This window comes from Drosophila mojavensis, unplaced genomic scaffold (assembly GCF_018153725.1).
Source record: "Drosophila mojavensis isolate 15081-1352.22 unplaced genomic scaffold, ASM1815372v1 contig_16, whole genome shotgun sequence".
In the NCBI taxonomy this organism is placed as follows: Eukaryota; Metazoa; Arthropoda; class Insecta; order Diptera; family Drosophilidae; genus Drosophila; species Drosophila mojavensis.
In genome coordinates, this window is record NW_025318693.1 from 8,281,711 (window position 1) to 8,301,332 (window position 19,622).

Consider the following 19,622-nt stretch of genomic DNA (forward strand, 5'->3'; position numbering starts at 1 on the left):
AGTGGCAGCCCCCCCACTCTTGTTTATGCACTATTTGCATAGGGATTGAGATATCGAATGCATGCAATGAATTTGATTTATTTGCCCTTGTCATTCGCACGCAATTCCTCAATCGCGTCAAATAACAACATTTATGCGTTTATGGGAACTAGGCCTTAGCTTTTATGAGCCGTAAAGCTATGATAGATTCCTTGGCACACGCCCATTAAACCGACTGAGCTAACAAGCGCCCAACGGGCTCATAAAATCTTACCAACTACAAGCCATAAAATGGGCACACGCCAATTTCAGTTAGCCATTTAACTGGCCAACAATTCAGCCTGCCCATCTCTCTCTTCTCTCTCTCTCTCTCTCTCTCTCTCTCTCTCTCTCTCTCTCTCTCTCACGCACACTCTCGTTCTTTCATTCAGTCTTTCTGACGGCATTCTTATATTTCAATTTCGATAGCTGCCATTGGTGAAGCAGATTAAAAACTTGATCTATTGCTGCTTTCAGTGCTTAAAGTCTCAGTTTCAGTCATATTTTCAAGGAGAAAATTCTGGAAAAATTTAATTGCTTTCACTTGTGGATTTTAGACAATGGAAATTGATTTTAGCCTAGAATGAGAATTATATTTCTATATAATTTTGGTTATTCTTAAAAAAATTTTTGACTTTCACTGGCATATCAACTTAAAAGGAGCTCCCTATCGCTGCAAAATAAAAATAATGAAAATTTAATATTAATGTCAATAAACAAGAATGTTACAGTTGGGTCTCAACGGCTTCATAATACTCACCGTGCAAATACAGTTTAATCATGGTTGGTAAATCAGTCATCAGGGAATAACATAACTCTCCCATTTAACAGTTTTGACACGCCCCCAAGTGGCATATATGTATATATCATTTTTAGTCAAGAAATAAAAGAGATCAACAGTTGATTTTTTTATAGTTGTTTGAATTTCATTTTATTAAAGTTTTTATTTATTTTTTTTTTTTTAATTTATTTATTTTTTATTTTGTTTTTTGCTTTTTTTTTTTTTTTTTTTTTGTTGAAATTTTATTAGTAAGTAAGTATAACGGACTCTTCTAAATCTACCAAGGTCTCAAAGACTAGCTTGGCATACCAAAAATACACTGTAGGCCCCAGCCATAAAATTCGCTCGTTACAATTTTATGGCTGGGGCCTACAGTGTATTTTTGGTATGCCAAGCTAGTCTTTGAGACCTTGGTAGATTTAGAAGAGTCTGTTATATTGACTATATGCTTTTGTTTATCACAGGTTGACAACGCAAGACATATTTATTCCATAATGAACGATCGTATTTCTGAGTCTCCAAATGTAGTATTTCTCGATAATTAAATTCCACGCGTTTTCATTAAAACGAACATTGACCAAAGCCAATACACCCGTTCAGCACTCAAAAGTCTTTGCTGCCCACCAAAAAAAAAAAAAAAAAAATAATAATAATAATAATAATAATAATTAAAATTAATTATATATACTAAAATATATACATATATAAATTTCTACAGATTTATACACACGCTTAATGAAGAATCACTCTAAGGCATCGACCATAATCGAAGCATAATTAAGTTTGTAAATTTGTAATGCGGTTCGCCTTAACAACTCATTGGCTCAACTCAATTATAACTGGGAATGTCTGCTTCTGGCTGCGTAAACATTTATGAGCTTAGTATGAAGTCTTTTATTGTTAATTGAATCTATGTCAAGCTGGCTAGAATTGTGGTCATTAGTGTGGCTAAAGGTCATCATTAGTAAGGTTCTGGATGCGCCCAAGACTCGAATACACGTATTCAGCCAGGCTCAAACACTTAAAGAAGACCCTAAATAAGATTAACTTCATGCCACAATATTAGGTATTTGCATTTTTGCATAGAAAGAGACAGACAGTGCGTGAGCAAGCGAGGGAGAGAGAGTGAGAGAGAGGGCAGCAGCGCGGCCAAGAGAGCGCCGTCGCAGAATATGACTAAAAGCAACCGGTAGTTCTTGCTGTGCTGCCAGCGTCGGCAGCGACTGTTGCGTCGCACTGTTAACATCTGGCGCCAGAGATTTTTTGGCCAACAAAAATTCAGTCGCTGTTAAACGGATGCTGCGGACAGTTGTTCTGTCGCTGTCGACCAGCTCGTGGCCCGGCTACGCAAACGAAACGTGACGCGTCGTATACGCTATATATTCGAAAAACAAGTAATAACAATAAAAAAAAACAAAACAAACAAATAAATAAATGTTGAAAAATTCTTGAAAATTTTTAATTTGCTACGCACAAATTCCAATACCTAAAAAAAAACTGTTTAATTAATGTCTGGTCATAAAACTTTTTAATAAGTTAATGCGCGTGCTTTTAGCGATTGGTTACTAATATGTACATACAGGCCATATTCCAAATAAGTGAATAAATATAAGTACATACAAATATACAAATGAAGAAGAAGCAGACAAAACAAATCAACAAAGTGCATTGCTCGCAAAGTTACTCAAAACAATATCAAAAGCAATAAAAAATAATCAAAAGACGAATGCAAAAAGCTGAATGCATAAAAATGTGGCAGGCAACATTTAATAAATTTCAATTAAACGTGTTTTAAATGCACAAACGATTTCCAGCATCAAAAAAAAAAAAAAAAAAACGAACAACAGCAAAACAGCAACAAATGAATTCATAATTAATTGGGAATTAGTGAATAAATACGAAAATATTTCCAACAGCCATTAGAAAGAAATGCAAATTGAATTGACAAAAAAAAAAATTAAAAAATTAAGAAAAAAAAATATTTAAAAAAAAAATATATATATATACATATAAAACACTAGGCAAAAATATGTATTTATATATATATTTATTAATATAAAAAACGTTTTAAATATATATTTTTTTTCTACTTTATAAAAATGAATAACAAAGTCATATAAATAGCAACAATACTCATTAGAAAAAAAAATAAAGAAAAAAACAACAGAAATTCAATTAAAACTTAAGTGGAAGTATATATATTTGTTTGTTTAAAATCATATTTTTTCATTTTTTTTTTTTTTTTTTTATTTGACATCTGACATTTATTAACGATTTGTTTGGTATCTTTCGGAAAGCAATATTATCTAAAAAATCTAGCTGAAGTTGACCGTTCATTAGTGCAGATTTTGCTATTTTTTGCCAGAGCAGGCTTGGCCGGGCCATAAACCTTACCCAAAATTAAGAAACATAAGCAAATATAATAATATATAAAAATTTAATATGCAAATACTTTCCAAAAACAAAATCCAAATCCAAGTTCCAGTGATTCAAATAAACACTTTATACCAAATGTCGCTGCATAACTTATGGATGCGATGATATGATTTTTTAGCCATTAGAAAGAAAAACGAAAAAACGACAACTCGCTATATTAGTAGTTAATAAAACACAACAGTAATAAAAAACAAACCGCTAATACAAACGAAACCTGTTCTGGCCTAAACATTTGTATGAATAAAATCGAACTCGACAACATTCTTGAAAAATAACGTATGCCCGCCGCATAAAATTTGAAAACATAGCAAAACAAACAAATAAATCTGTAAAAAAAAAAAAAAAAAAAAAAAAAACCTATATAAAATAAATAAAAAAAATCATTTTCTTGTTGATTTGCAAATAACCAAAAAGTTAACTCTTATTTTGGACACTATAAACGACCTTGTCCGTTGCTAGCCAATCAAATCTCAATTTATTATGGAAATGTGCTTTGAGAGATATTGTAGATCCTACGAACTGCTTGGCTTTCTCCACCCTTACCTGGCTAATATTTAATTGATGAATATCAACGAAATTGCCGTCCGCCGCTGCCTAATGAAAATTTAATGTGCAAACTTTGCGCATTATGAAAATGTTATTGGCTCTGCAGCTGGCAGACATAATATAATTGTTTCAGCATTTGGCATATATATGTACATATATAAGTATATACATATGTGTATCCAAAGATTTGACTTTAAATAAAATTACATTTTACATATCTAATACATCAATTGGCATATACATACATATATACATATATTTACTTTGCATATTCACTCAGTCCAATTCAGCATACAAATGACACTTTAGCTGCCAAGCACACACACACAGGCACACACACACATACACACAAACACATAGAGAGAGAAAGAGAGAGAGAGAGAGAGAGAGAGACACAGCTATGCCCGCCATGTTGCCGGGCAGCGCAAATGTGTCTAGCATGGGCGCGACCACGCCCCCTTTGTCTGAGCTGCAACTGTTTCACAGTGAGAAATTCCTTTTGAATTTAACCCAAGTGCTGAACATATCAGCGGACAATCTGACGGAGCTGCTGCAGGGACTGGAGCCGCACGATCTGCTGACGAACCAAAGCTCGCACACAATGGCCACCCACATGGGTCTATTAGCCACGCTCAGCATTGGCTATGCGCTCATCTTTGTTGCCGGCGTGCTGGGCAACCTAATCACCTGCATTGTCATCTCGCGGAACAATTTCATGCACACGGCCACCAATTTCTATCTATTCAATTTGGCCATATCGGATCTCATACTGCTGTGCTCGGGTCGGTAGCATCCCGTCTATTGTGATTGTAATTAGCTGGCTAATCCTTTGGCTTGCAGGCATGCCGCAGGACCTATATAACCTCTGGCACCCAGACAGCTATCCCTTCTCAGACGGCATTTGCATACTGGAGAGCGTGCTGTCCGAGACAGCGGCCAATGCCACCGTCCTGACCATCACCTCCTTCACCGTGGAGCGCTACATTGCCATTTGCCATCCCTTCAGGTGAGTGTCCTTGACCCTGCCCACTTGCTAGCCACTTGATTGATGTCAACTCCTACCAGGCAGCACACCATGTCCAAGCTGTCGCGTGCCATCAAGTTCATCTTTGCTATTTGGATAGCCGCCCTGTTGCTCGCCCTGCCGCAGGCCATTCAATTCTCCGTGGTCACACAGAGTCCGGGCTCATCATGTACGGTAAATGTTGGTACTCTTGCTACTACTAAGACATTTCAATCTACGCTAATAGAGAGTGCTTGTAGATGAAGCAGAAGAAGAAGAAGCATGAATTCTTATAGAGTAAAGTAAAGTTAGGCAAAAGATTGTTGAACCGTAGTTGAATAAAACCTTGGAACCTTAATTGGAATTATATTCCTTATCAGTATGATCACCCGAATCACTACAGCTACTGACAGCTGTATATCGACGATTGTGCCTCCATAAACTATTTCAGCAAGTTTCTCTTCCTCTTCTTTAAGACTCTCAAAGTGGCGGATGGAACCACTTTACAACATCATTTGAGTTTATTTAAATTCCTAATTAAATTCATCATTTATAACCCACTCTTTCGGCTAGCCAAACTATTAAATTATTGTTCATTAGCATTGGACCTCTACAGCATTATATTAAAATTAGTTCTTAGTGTTTACTATGCAAAACTAATAAATTAAGCAATATCAAGCTTATTATCATGCTCAAGAATGTAGAATCTGATCGAAATTTTTTATTTATTTTTATATCATATAAGGAGAGGAGGAGAGAAAGAGGAAAGAATTTAATGGAGCACATATATGTACATATATAGGATAGGATATTTGAGTTTTACCATAATATACACTTTCCTCTTTATCCGATTATATTTGCTAAGCTAATATATATATGTTTTGAAGCATGTGCGTATATTTGTGATAAATAGGGTTTCGTATAAATAATAAGCTTTTAGTAAACCATTTTTGTATATATTTTGCTCCTCATCTCATCAAACCTGTCTTTTTGATTCGATACATATATTGTATATTCCTATATGGACTTTGTGTCTCTGTGAGACAATTCAAATTTCAGTGAATTAAATGCAATTTTTGATCTCTGTAAGTATATTCAATATCCGATAAGCCGAATAGCATTTTTGACAGCCTCCCCAAGATAAGACTTCTGTTTATTAGACCTCTGTGGTATATTTGCTGAGCTAATAATATACGTATACAGTTACTACATTACAATAAATCAAACTTAATTTTTTCAATCGTTAATACTTGTATACCCTGTCAGTTGTATTTATATTTCTATTGTTCTTTCTACACACAGTCGACTCTCGTTATTTCGGAACTCGATAATAAATAAACCTTGGAATTATCAAGGGAATTTATTTAACTGATGATATTTTACATATTCAATGTATGCTGAAATAAAGTAATCTTTGAAATGAACTCATTTATACGACTGTATGCATCTGCAAGGGCATTCAACTATCGGCACTCTGCATATAACTTTTGCCTCTCATTAATCTAGTCTCTCTGTTGCTACATATATATATGTATATATTTGTTAAGCCGAGAGACATACAGACATACATACATACAGAGATACTTATGCATCGCATTACATTGTCATTACTTTTTGACAGATGAAAAACGACTTTTTTGCACATGTCTTCGCCGTGTCCGGCTTTCTGTTCTTTGGCGGGCCGATGACGGCCATCTGTGTGCTATACGTGCTCATCGGGATTAAGCTGAAGCGCAGCCGTCTTCTCCAGGCGCTGCCGCGTCGCAGCTACGATGTTAATCGCGGCATCAGCGCTCAGACGCGCGTCATCCGGATGCTGGGTGAGTGAGTGGGTGTGTGTGGATGCCAAGGCTGCTGCTGCTGCTGCTGCTGCTGCGTGGGCATCAACTCATTGACAACTAACAAATTCATTCATTCTTCTTTTCGGTCGCCTTTCAGTCGCTGTGGCAGTTGCCTTCTTCATTTGCTGGGCGCCGTTCCATGCCCAGCGCCTGATGGCTGTCTATGGGTCCACCTTTGGCATCGAGTCGCAGTGGTTCAACGATGTGTTCAACGTATTGAACTATACATCCGGCGTGCTCTACTTTCTGTCCACCTGCATCAACCCGCTGCTGTACAACATTATGAGCCACAAGTTTCGCGAGGCATTCAAGGTAAGTGGAGCGGTCAGCAGGTCGACTCACGTTAACTCTCCTCTCTGGCCTGCAGGTGACTTTGGCTCGTCAATTCCGACTCTCGGGCAAGCATCAAGGTCACGGCTTGCCGCACAATTACAGCGCGCTGCGGCGCAATCAAACGGGCTCGCTGCGCCTGCACACAGTAAGCACACGCTAAAATGCACTAATCACCTTTGTTGGTCAAATGCCATTGCTTATTTATCCATCTGCAGGACAGCGTGCGCACAACCACAACTCTGACCACACTCAACGGCTGCAGCAGCAACGGGACTGCAGCTGGCGGCGCACGCAACTCGCAGCGCTTGCAGCGAGGGTCGCTCAACAGCTCGCACGCCACATTGCTGAGCACGCAGAGCCGCAGCAGACAAGACTTGTTTGCAGCCCGTGTGGCAGGAGGAGATGGGACAGCAGCAGCAGCAGTGGGAGCAGCAGCCACTGCTGCAGCCATGCATCCACATCCCCATCGCACGCTGCAGACACAAATCTCACAATTGTCTTCGGTGGGCGATGCCCACTCGCTGCTGGAGGCGGACCTGCAGTGGCCCGAGGAGCATTACGAGCTGGCTGCCCGGCATGGCAAGGGCTCGCATTCGGCAATGGGCGCCATTGACGAGCTGAGCTGTCAATCAAGTGCTGTAGGCGGGGCGCCTGCTGTGGGGCTGTCGAGGCCGCGTGTTAAGCTCACACGCATCACACGGCAGCCGCAGCTGCAGACAACTGCCAGCGCCTCAGCAGCAGCAGCAGCAGCAACAACAACAACACCAGCAGCGGCGACGACGACGACAGCTGCTGCTGTGGCCAAGTCAACGGGCAGTGGCAAAGTGCGCAAGGCAAAGGCTAAACGCTCGACGACACTCAAGGCTCTCAAAGTCAAATTGAATTGGCGTGGCAGGCAAAAGAAGAAGGAGGAGCCAGAGGAACAGCAGGAGGAGGCTGGCGCCAACAAAGATGCTGCTGATGGCCAGACAAGTGTGGCATCAACGCCAAGTGCCGTTTATTAGTCAGCCAGTCAGGCAGTCAGTCCATTCCAGATAAAGGACAGGTACTCGTAACTGTGATAAGAGCAGCAGCAGCAGCAGCAGCAGCAGCAGCATGAATTCGACAGCAACTACAATAAACAAAAATAATTCCAATTTGCGGCCAACCTAGAGCCAACTCAATTCCTAGCAAATACTTAGTCATATATATGTATACTATATACTCGTTATGTTTCTGATCTGCTTGCATGTGTCTCAATTTCTCTTAATAAAGCAGTCACATTTTAGCTCTCATATCTCTCTCTTTCTCTCTGTCTCTCTCTTTCACTTATATCTCAGCAGCAGCCAAATTATCTGTCACAGACTAATGAATTTCATGCAAGTCTCTAAATGCAGCAGCCACTGTAGCTTAATCCTTAGTAATTAAAATGTCTATCGGACGCATAAATTCTCTTCTTCATTTTTTCTTCTTTTTTTTTTTTTTTTTTTGGGTCTAGACTGTTCGAGTGGCTTAGCAAAGCGACAGCTGTAAAATGCGCATCAGCCATTTTTTATAAAATGGCGGTCATGTGTATGTGTGTGTGTGACAGAGTGTATGCGTGTATGTCCATGCCCTTGACTAATTACGACAACTCATTAGGCAAGCTGTTCGAGTACTTGACTCTCATATACCCGCACTCATCTGCGGCCAAATTGCAGCCGTCGAGCGAGTCATAAAGCCAAAATGCTTTAAACTAATTGAAACGAAAATTGAGTAAAATCTGTGAAGATTAATGTGAAATTGAAGTAAAGAGATTAGTGACAAAGTAAGTGATTATGCTCAGAGCATTGCCTCGTTGTCTACTTACCATTCGGCGGCTTTAATAATGCTGGATTTGGTTTTTGTTATTTAATTTTCGGTTGCAGCGACTATTACTGGCTTCTTCTTTGGCCATATACATTTGAGATGCAGGATTATTCCTATACTGAGCTGAAAATTAAATCAAGCATTGTGAAATGTGTAATGTGAGGAAAGTGTGATGGGTATAAGCTGATGAGTCTTTTGCATCTTCTTTTATGGCGCAGACTTCTGGTAAGCATGTTAGCCTGCAAAAACAGTTTGTGGGGATATGTTGCTGATTGCTTGTTTATGAAATGAATCATATACAAAGGAAGTGCTGAGCTCAATAATTTGGCAAAACAAATAATGCTTGAATTTCAATTCAGCTAAACGGCTCAACAAAGTTTTTTGAAATTTATCGATCAAGTATTTGCATGAGTTTGAATTTTTCGGAATGTATTATCAAAATCAGAGCCAATATTCATTCTTAATATTCTAACAGAAAATAGTAGCTAAAAGGTATAAATATCTGTTCAAGCAAAAATATACTTGAAAAGAGTTTATAGTAGCAACTTCTTCCCCTCTGCCTCGAGTTGCAAAGTTGCTCAAAGTGATTTTATTGTAATTTACATGGACAGCAAACTAAGATGAGCTAAGATGCAGCGTCCCCTTTCACTTCGCTTACACAGAACGTAGAGAAAACTAAATAATAATATACTTATTTATCATGTTTATTTATTTTTTATTTAAGACTACTCCATCTTATCAAAACTTTCTATAACATTAACTTTCCATAAAAACTTTTTTATTTGTCGCTAAAATAAGTTGGCCCAGCAGAGGCCGTTCAGGTGAGCTGATTATTAATTCAACAGAAAATAATTCGACGAGTGAGTAATATAGATGGCACATAAGGCAAATCTCCAGAAAACTCAATTCCATTGATTACTTTACTTGATTATCTGAATTGAAATTGAAATCCAGTTAAGTAACATACTAAATCATTGTCCGCTTACCTTACATCCTAATTTCAAGTTAACAACTCCTCTCAGACCTTCTGGTGCAGGTATGCACAAAGTGCCTGCTGTGCACTTTGTCACACATTTAGTTTTAATTGTCAGCGAGGAATTAATTAAGCGCTAGAGCGCAATTCTGTGGCTGGAACCACGTGTTAGCCAGAATAAATGTTTCGTAAATTCATAAAGTGCAGCGCATGCTGCACAGTTGCTGGCAACATTTTATAGTTGACAGCATTAGAAGCCACTTTGACCGCAGCATAACGAAAATGTTGGCCAAATGAAAGGAACATTTATAAATGCCAACTGGCGCAGGTGAAAGCGAAACCAAATGCGGTCCAATCCAGTTGGGCTCTAACAATCTGTGCCAAAAATGTTGGGCTTAAAGCTAGCTGGGATCTTTGAAACAGTTAAAGGCAAGCTTTACTTACTACACATTACAATTTGGTATAAAATACTTGTAGCTATGCCAGACATCACATCAAGTATACGCAGTGAGTCACATCGTGGCGCTTGGTCAATGCCCAGCCGGGAATTTCCATCAACTGTCGGTAGTTGAGTAAGTAACTGATTCACTTTACTATGCTAATCATTTGGTTTATGAACAAAAACAGGCTGTTCGTCTGCTGTCCCGACAAAGCGACAGCAGCTAGGAAAAAAAATAATAATAATAATAACGAAAAAAGAAAAACATTTTCATCAAATTTGCCAGCATTTATCGTGTGTGACATGTCAAAGTCTAAATAGTTGCCGATGAACTTTATCAGTTTTTATGCCCGACCTAAAAAAACGAACGAAGAAAAGAATACGTGCGTACGCCTGATATGCAGACATGGCCAAAAATTGGTTACTTTGGCAACCGCACAATAAATTTTAGTGTCCCCTTATGCCATCAAATTTACTATCGCTTTGCCATTCATTCAACTTGTCTGGGCGCTGATAGAGCGGGCTCTGTACTCGCAGCATTCAATTTACGGGCAAGTGAAATGAAAATGCTCCTTTCTGTTTGTTTGTTTCTTGCTTTATTTTCCTTACGTCTGTTTTGTATTTTAAATTTTGCTAATACGTCTTTACACACTCACGCACTCGCAATGGCACACACAATTGAGATTGAGCGCATAAATTGCATGCGAGTATCGGATAAGACGACGAGTGAGAACTAAGGGACTCGCAGCGCCCCTTATAGTCAGGCAATAAACTCCGCTCACAAACACAATTCCATTTATATGTAGAGGCGCCCCGTTAGCATTTCAAATGCGCCTTATCAATTGGGGGCGTAATGACGAGCCCATAAATTATTGTTGCCTACTTTCTTGCGGCGCCGCTACTGAAATTATTTATCGCTCTCCGATGGGGCTCACACTCGATATCAAGTTATTTAAGGCTCAATTAGTTAACACGCCTCATTCGCACTCTAATTGCCAGACGCAAGCAGCCAATGGCAAATATTAACATAAATTTGCATAGAAAACACATGTGAAAATGATTTGATTTGAGCATTTGAGCACGTATTGGTCAGTGCCTAGAGGGGAGATCGGGTCGTGGCACGAATTATAATATATCTATATCTATATCTATATCTATATCTATATCTATATCTATATCTATATCTATATCTATATCTATATCTATATCTATATCTATATCTATATCTATATCTATATCTATATCTATATCTATATCTATATCTATATCTATATCTATATCTATATCTATATCTATATCTATATCTATATCTATATCTATATCTATATCTATATCTATATCTATATCTATATCTATATCTATATCTATATCTATATCTATATCTATATCTATATCTATATCTATATCTATATCTATATCTATATCTATATCTATATCTATATCTATATCTATATCTATATCTATATCTATATCTATATCTATATCTATATCTATATCTATATCTATATCTATATCTATATCTATATCTATATCTATATCTATATCTATATATCTATATCTATATCTATATCTATATCTATATCTATATCTATATCTGTATCTATATCTATATCTATATCTATATCTATATCTATATCTATATATCTATATCTATATCTATATCTATATCTATATCTATATCTATATCTATATCTATATCTATATCTATATCTATATCTATATCTATATCTATATCTATATCTATATCTATATCTATATCTATATCTATATCTATATCTATATCTATATCTATATCTATATCTATATATATATATATATATCTATCTATATCTAACTGTATCTATATCACACTCAACGCTCGCATCTCTACATCGAAGCTGAAGGAATAAAAATACTTACTTAATATCAAAGTTCTTGAGCATAGCAGTTATTCAGCTGGCACGTACAAATCGCCTGAGATGTCAATGGTGAGGCTGGGGTAGAGGAGACGAATGAACAGGGATAGATGATTGGGATTTCTGGATGTTTGCTTAAGCCTAGTAGCCTTTAGCCTTTTGACTTTGCATTTGCCATTGACTACACGCTCTCTGATTTGATAATCTTCTATTTCCGTTTCTGTTTCGCTTTCGCTTTCACTTTCTCTTTCTCCTCTTCTTCATTCCGTTGGCATTTGCTTTTGGCTGGCATTGTTCTTGCCATTTGGCACGTTGTTAGTGGCCTTTGGGTGCGTGCAGTTGTCGTAAAATGGAATTTGATAGGCCATGACATGAATATAGTAGCTGGACACATATACACACACACACACACACAGGCATACTTGCATACATTTACAATCTGCGATTGCCTAAATGCCAAATAAAGTGCAATTCAATGATCGAGCCCCGTGGCAAACATAAAATACCAAACATGCTAAAAACATCAACGACTGTCTAATACCCTACCCAAAAAAATACTGCATATTTGTATGGGCTTATAATTTGATCGACAAATCCATTTATAAGATCTGTAAAACATTTGAATACTATATGATGTGAAAAGAATCATTGTGTTCAAAATGGATTCAGCACAACAAATGGCAAACATAATAATATACATTTGCTATTATTTCTAAACGGAGCACAAGTACTCAAATTGAATATCCAAACAAAAAGCCAGTGAGCAAGTCTAGGGCATGCTAGACTAGAAGATACCGTGAACACCGAATAATCAGAATTTAAAGGAATATTTGATATTTATAGGTTCTTAAATTAACGGAAGGGCAGACGAACTAATCTACGCAGATTGTCGTCCATTATCAGGTCTAGTCCATTTGTCCGTCCGTTGCATACAATCCTACAAATCATCATACCCGGTTTTCCAATTTTCAATGGGCACGCAAATCTCTTTGCTTTTTTAAAAGCAAAAATTTGTAAAATAATTTGCTGACTCTGACTTGGCGACAAATTGTTGGCATGGCCTGCGATAAGACTTATATAGAAATGTTTTGCATATTTGCGTCACGTTGACAATAATACTGAAGGTAGGCAGGCTACTTACAGTCCAGTATCTGACAAATGCCTACATCACAGACCATTTCTATGGTGACCCTGAAGCTACTTTGCAGCCAAATTCCCGAAAATGTTGAAACGAAAAATAATCATAAATTACCTTTTTAACGGGAAATGCAAATGGAAATGATGTATTGACTAGGAAGTGTATTACGCATTCGTTGTCAGCTTAAAAGACTATATAATTGCCAATGGAATTCGAGCAAATATTTAAGACAAAAAAAAAAAAAAAAAAAAAAGAAAACTTTAATATATTTAAATTGAAGCATGGGCATATTGAATTAATTAAGATCGCAAAACCTAAACATTTGAAAGGAGCTGGCAAAATCGTTATTTAGCTGACCGCCTTGACGACCCGTTTGTTGTTGCTTATTTATTATGTTAGACACGCTTAATATATGCAAAATATTAATTGACGCGCGACAGACCAACAAGTCGGCAATACGCCTACCAAAAGCATAACGAAAACAAATTTAAAAACAGAAACAAAAGCTGCGATTGGTCCAAATAGCTGAAGAGGAGTGCTGACTCAGCTAGCGAATAAAATTTGTTGTTGCTCGCGCTTAAGTTTTAATAGCAGCCGTTAAAAGTTTAGCACACATACAGACATATACTATTGCTCTCTCTCTCTCTATATATATATATATATATACATATATGTATATCTCTACTATAGATCTGAGCCAAGCAAAACTTAAAAGCCATTCAGCTCGTGGCTGCACATTAAGGCTCGACTTATCTAGGATGTGGACGGGTTTCATATTGACTCCCAACAAAAGGCAACTGAACTTTTCGCCTCGCTATGAATATATCTATACTATATAGTATACATATCTATATATAAGCCGTTCTATACTCTTTATGTATATACTATATATTCACGCATATTTATTAAAACCAGTCAGTCGGCTTGGCCCTGAACCTGTTATATGAATTCGCCTTATTAAATTGGAGCAATTTATATGTTAAGTTCGCTCAATGCACGCACAACGATATCTGCCACGACTTACGGTCTCAGATTTTTGCTTGTTTCTGTAATTGCTTTAAAGAGCAAATCGCGTCACTAACATTAAATTTCAATTTTATCATTTAAAGTGATGTAAATTGGATCTACGTGATTAGAATTCTTCAATGAGAGTCCGAATTATAAAGAAATTGCGTTAAGTTGGCAGCAGTTTGTGGAGTTACATTTCATAATGTATTGACTATTCACTATTGATTTACTATGTGAGCATATGATTATGCGATAACTAAGTTGAAGCGTCCTATGTTATGTTTATACTATCTTATGTTAAGCCATTTTGAGCTAAGATGTACAGAATACAGTATTGATATGTTCTGTTAAATAAAGTTATGTTATGCTTTGATATCTTATGTTGAGTTATATTTGTTGATGTAATATTTTGTTATGATGATGCTCTATGTTAAATCATACATATAAGGTATTTTTGCTATATAAGCTTATTTTTGAGTATATTAAATTATTTTATATTATGCCTTTCTATGTTATGCCTTTTTAGCTATGTTAAGGAACGTAAAGTTACATTCAGTCATTTGGAGCTTTGCTTGTGAAATAATATATTATATCGAATTAACTGCACTCGATACTGTTATTATATGTCTTATGTTATACTATATTATGATAAGGTAGTTCTTGAAGGTTATTGTATGATATCTAACATTTTTCCCCACTGACTCACACTTTAGCAGTTACTCAGCTATAAATCATAGATAATTCAGCAAACAATTTTGGAAGCAATCCTTTTGCTAAAGAGACATTTATATTAATAGCAATTTCATATTATAAATTATATTTTTTAGATTTCCACAAATTGATTGTAGAGTTGTTTGCCCCTTGAGGAATGTTTCTAGCTGAAAAAAATACGTGCAGCTCTTGAATGAAACCAAATGAGTACGAAAAAAGAAATAAAACAACAATAATTTGACATTGATGTGGGCTATTAAAAAAATATGGCGAGCTCTTAAATTTGAACAGAAGTTCCGAAATGAACATGGGGAGAGCGCTGCACAAAGAACTGATTGAATTAAATGGAAACATAACAATCTTAATTAATTGTAAACAAGCAATGGACAAAAAGAACCGCAACTGCTTGCCTCCTTTCCTCACTTTTTAACTTCTGATTGTTTACACCACGGACAGGCATATGGCTGCCAAGAATGGGATATAAAAATAGGTGTGGGGGCGGCACTGCATTGGGTAGTGGGTGTATGCCCAGTTCTTATGGCATAAATGATTCTTATGTGGCGCTTGATTGCGTCGACTTCGCACTGCGAGTGGGTAAAGATTGATGGCGTCGTCGTCATTTGCTATTTGTATGCCATACAATAATATTGTGATTGAATTTTCCAGACAGAAGCAGCACTGTGCGAGCTGCGAGCTGCACACACAATAAACTGGCATTTTATTTATGACAAAACGTAAAACAAGCCGTTCAGCTGAGAAAAACTCGACGTGTCGCCTTTCAATCAGTCAAATGACATTTTATGTTAAATTGTTCATTTTCAGCAATTTTTCGGAAAGTTAAACAAACATTTGTATAAACAAAACACCAATGCTATTGACCGAATCTCCTTCGTCTACGCATTTCGTAATCAAACAAATATTTGCAAATTAGGATCGTGTTGGGCTCATGAAGTCTATTAAGAATTCCATAGAAAAAGAAATTAGCCAATTGGATAATTAGCTGCGACTTATTAAAGAGGTATAAAATAAATGCTGAGGCTAATGATAATGATAATGATTAAGGTAATAAAGATGACAATGATAATGTTAATTGTAATGATCATGAGCATGATAACGATAATGGTAATAATACTAATTAAAATGATACAGATAATGATTATGTTTTATAATGATGAATACTAGTATGATCATAGTAATGATCCAGATAATGATAAAATAATCATGATGGTAAGTATAATGAAAATATATGATTTTCATCATCATTACCATAGTGATCACGATGAATTTCATGAAAATGATCCTGGTAATGATTTTGATAATATAAGTAATAATTGCATCACGATCAATGAAAATTATCATGAATGCAATGTTAATGCAAATATACGTGATAATGATCTTGAAACAATAATGTGAATAACCATATCATCATTCCCAGTTGCAATCCTTATAAGGACATTTAAAATTAAAGTGTTCATGACAATAATTATCATAATTATAGCGCAAATGATGACGGTAATGATAATTTCAAATATTCCGCGTCATCATTCAATTATTAATTCTTGTTCAATTAAATTCAATGAACAAAAATTTCACGCACTCAGTTCTCAAATCTTTTGTTTTATTATACATGTAGACATCTGTTTGTATTTACTCTTAATTGCTCTGGCTTTTCCTTTCTTTGCAGTTCTATATTTACACTTTGCACGCATGTTTTGCGCCATTCTGAGTAATTATAAGCTCGGCCATCCGGCGGGGGCGATTCGCTGTCGCCGTCGCCGTCGCTTTCGCTGTCGACGGCGCCAAATACCTCATTCGTCAATAAAACTGTGATTCATTGTGTTCTGCTCAAAATATGGCTATTTCCAAATACTGTTAACATCTTAATTTGCACATAAATCGGCATGAGAGTTTACCTCATGTCAAATGGCATCGTCCAATGAGGTAGCCATAGAAGAATAGCTCATTATTTGTGTGGGTTGTTGATAATAATGATAATAATAATAATAGTCTATGCTTTGCACTAAGAGTTGCCTCACAGAAAGATATAAAATAAGTTGTATTTATTTAAAATTTTATTTTAAATATTGATTATACATTCTTAAGTTTTGGCTCATTCATAGGGTATCTGTCTGTTCAGCACTCAGCTCGTGAAATCTCGCGCTCTTGTTGTTGCAAGAATTATGGGAATGCGTCGCAGCCCACGTTTGGGTGCGTCTCGATTTATTTATGGGCCTGGAGCCAGAAAGCCGCACAGATTTGTCAGTTCATTAAAAATGAATCTATGTAAATGTTAATGAATTTAATACGCGGCGGGGCGCAGTGACCACAGCTGTCATTCGATGCGGGAGCCCAGACATTCAGACAGTTGGAAGGTGTCAACCGTGTGGTCGCTCTAATTTATGGCCATTATTTATGTGGGCGCGTGCGAAGTGCACTAATTTAGCGCATTTGCATTCAGGCTGGAAGTGCAGTTGGCAAATTGCATAAGTTGTACAAAGTGTGCGGAAATAAATTTAAATAAACGCCAGCCTAGCTATCGAAACTTTGCCAATGAAGGCGGCTTATCGGGGCTCAAGGCATGCCAAATGGAATTGGAAATGGAAATGAAAATGGAATTCGAATTTCAATTGAAAGCGGAATTGCACGCTGAAGATAAACGCAGCGAACATGGCATAAACAAGCGGAAAAATGCAAGCAAAGCCAAATGGGAGGAAAAGCGTTAATGGAAATTGCTTACGCTCCGGTTGTCGAAAAATCGTCTCTAAGCCATTGTCGTCAAGGCTGCAAGTCAACCGTTTGGAATAAGCAAGTTACATAGTCGTATATATACTTTGGCATTAACTAAAGATTAGGCGAAAGCAGATGCCAAGGCATGAGCTGTAATTGTTCCTAAAGTGGATAAAAATTTACTTAGGTATTAATTTGAAATATTTCAAAATTAATTTATATTTCACTAAATATATATAAAAAATTTTAAAACAGAATTTTGTTAATCAGGTCTGATTGCGGCGAACTAATCGACCCCATGCACTAGCATGCACGCTAGCTGCGATTACTTAGTTACAAGGCAAAAATTAAGCATACGCAATGTGTGCAAACAGTCGAAAGTTGTGTTCAATGATGCAAATTTTGTGCATGCAAATTTGCATTTGACTTTAAATGGAATGAAATTCCCTTGAATGCAATACAGAACTATACTATCGCCATTCGGTTGGCTAACTTTTTTTTATTTTTGTTCTACTCTCTTGTTTATTTATGGTCTTGTTTGCTAAGCGAAAAACAAGCAGCAATAAATCAAATGTCATATTCCGGGCACACAGACAACCAAGAGAAAACTTAAAAAATAAATACAATAGACACAATTCAGAGGGCAAGGATTTGTGATTTCAGTGGTGGATAGGCCAAAATGCGAGCTCGAGCATTCAATTAAAATGATAAACATGCATTTGAGGGCCAATTCATTGCGCCAGAGGCTTAGAGTTCACTCACATTGCGTATACGCCGTGTGTGAGCGTGTGTGTTGGTGCGAGAGCGTGGGCATATGACTATGACATTTAATTACAGACAGTCGCATCATTAAAGTCTTTTTATTGCACTTCTTTGCCAAAGAAATTTTACTGCCAACAACAACAACAACATTAACAACATGAGCATCAGTTTTATGCCATTTTATGCACACAACAGCAACAACAACAACAACAACAGACGATAGTTGATAGACAACGGACATCAGACAGATGGCAGCTTCATCCTGTGCTCTGTGGCCCGTACACACACACTCATGCATATACATACAGACATATACATATGTCTGTCACGCATCGGCAGTTGGTTGACCAGCTAGTAAATATTCTCAGCTCAGCAAATATTCATATGTAAACGAACCATGCACAAAATCCATGAAGCGTCAATATCTATAAAGCTCAAAACAAAATACAATAAACACATCTCTGCAAATATCATAAAATCGAATATTTCAACTAGATAAACGCTGAAGCGGAAATGGTTTTTAATGAAATTTTATTGCATAGTTTGAAAAATGTAAAAAAAAAAAAAAAAAAAAAAAAAATTTACAAAAATCAAATGATTTTATATTCAATACAACAATGAATGCACTAGAATACATATATAAGTTAATAAATATAATAAATTAATGTATACATTAAAAAAAATATATATATTTATTTTTTTTATTTGAATTCAAATTTTTTTTTATTTCGACTTTTTTTTTGCTTTTTACACCTTTTATTGTATTTTAAAATAGAATTTTAGTTACTTACATTGCCTGATACAATTATATAAATTTTTAATTATTATACAACACCTATAATCGAAAATGTAAGAAATATACATATATTCCACAGCCCTAATAAATTTGTTCTGCCTTTATACTAATTATAGCGTATTGCTATATCATTTGCTAAAATACAATTTATAAACAAGATTTGAATGCAAAAAAAAAAAAAAAAAAAAAAACAAACAAACAAACAAACTTTAGAATTTGAATAATCAGAAAACATACTAATTTATGGGTAGATGATGATGGGTAAATATATGTTTTAAAATATAAATGTTAATGAATTTACCAACACAACTCTCATTCATTGATTTGATTTGCTTGAAAATAAAAACTGGTCTAAGAAATTCGGCCAATGCCAAGCAGAGAATCAGAG

General features: G+C 36.3%; 1 protein-coding gene across 7 annotated transcripts; it reads left to right on the top strand.

Annotated features, from left to right (window-relative positions):
- The first annotated feature begins 2,085 nt into the window (after positions 1 to 2,085).
- On the top strand, positions 2,086 to 8,232 carry LOC6573014 (neuromedin-U receptor 1). 7 transcript variants are annotated; one of them, XM_032733759.2, is made up of 8 exons: positions 2,086 to 2,193; positions 4,062 to 4,563; positions 4,622 to 4,787; positions 4,847 to 4,985; positions 6,406 to 6,604; positions 6,723 to 6,937; positions 6,993 to 7,103; positions 7,174 to 8,232. In XM_032733759.2, exons 2-8 carry the CDS (start codon positions 4,182 to 4,184, stop codon positions 7,960 to 7,962), a joined length of 2,001 nt encoding a protein of 666 aa, XP_032589650.1. In that variant the 5' UTR covers positions 2,086 to 2,193; positions 4,062 to 4,181; the 3' UTR covers positions 7,963 to 8,232. The 7 variants fall into 7 exon arrangements, with proteins under 7 accessions (XP_032589650.1, XP_001999110.2, XP_043863330.1 ...); XM_001999074.4 differs by having other exon boundaries at positions 4,847 to 4,979; XM_044007395.1 differs by having other exon boundaries at positions 4,072 to 4,563.
- Positions 8,233 to 19,622: the final 11,390 nt, after the last annotated feature.

Bases quoted from the DNA above. Each gene is read 5' to 3' on its own strand.
- LOC6573014 (XM_032733759.2), top strand. From the start codon at position 4,182: ATGCCCGCCATGTTGCCGGGCAGCGCAAATGTGTCTAGCATGGGCGCG. The intron at 4,986-6,405 runs GTTGGTACTCTT...ACTTTTTGACAG, and splicing joins GCTCATCATGTACGGTAAAT to ATGAAAAACGACTTTTTTGC. The intron at 6,938-6,992 runs GTAAGTGGAGCG...TCTGGCCTGCAG, and splicing joins AGTTTCGCGAGGCATTCAAG to GTGACTTTGGCTCGTCAATT.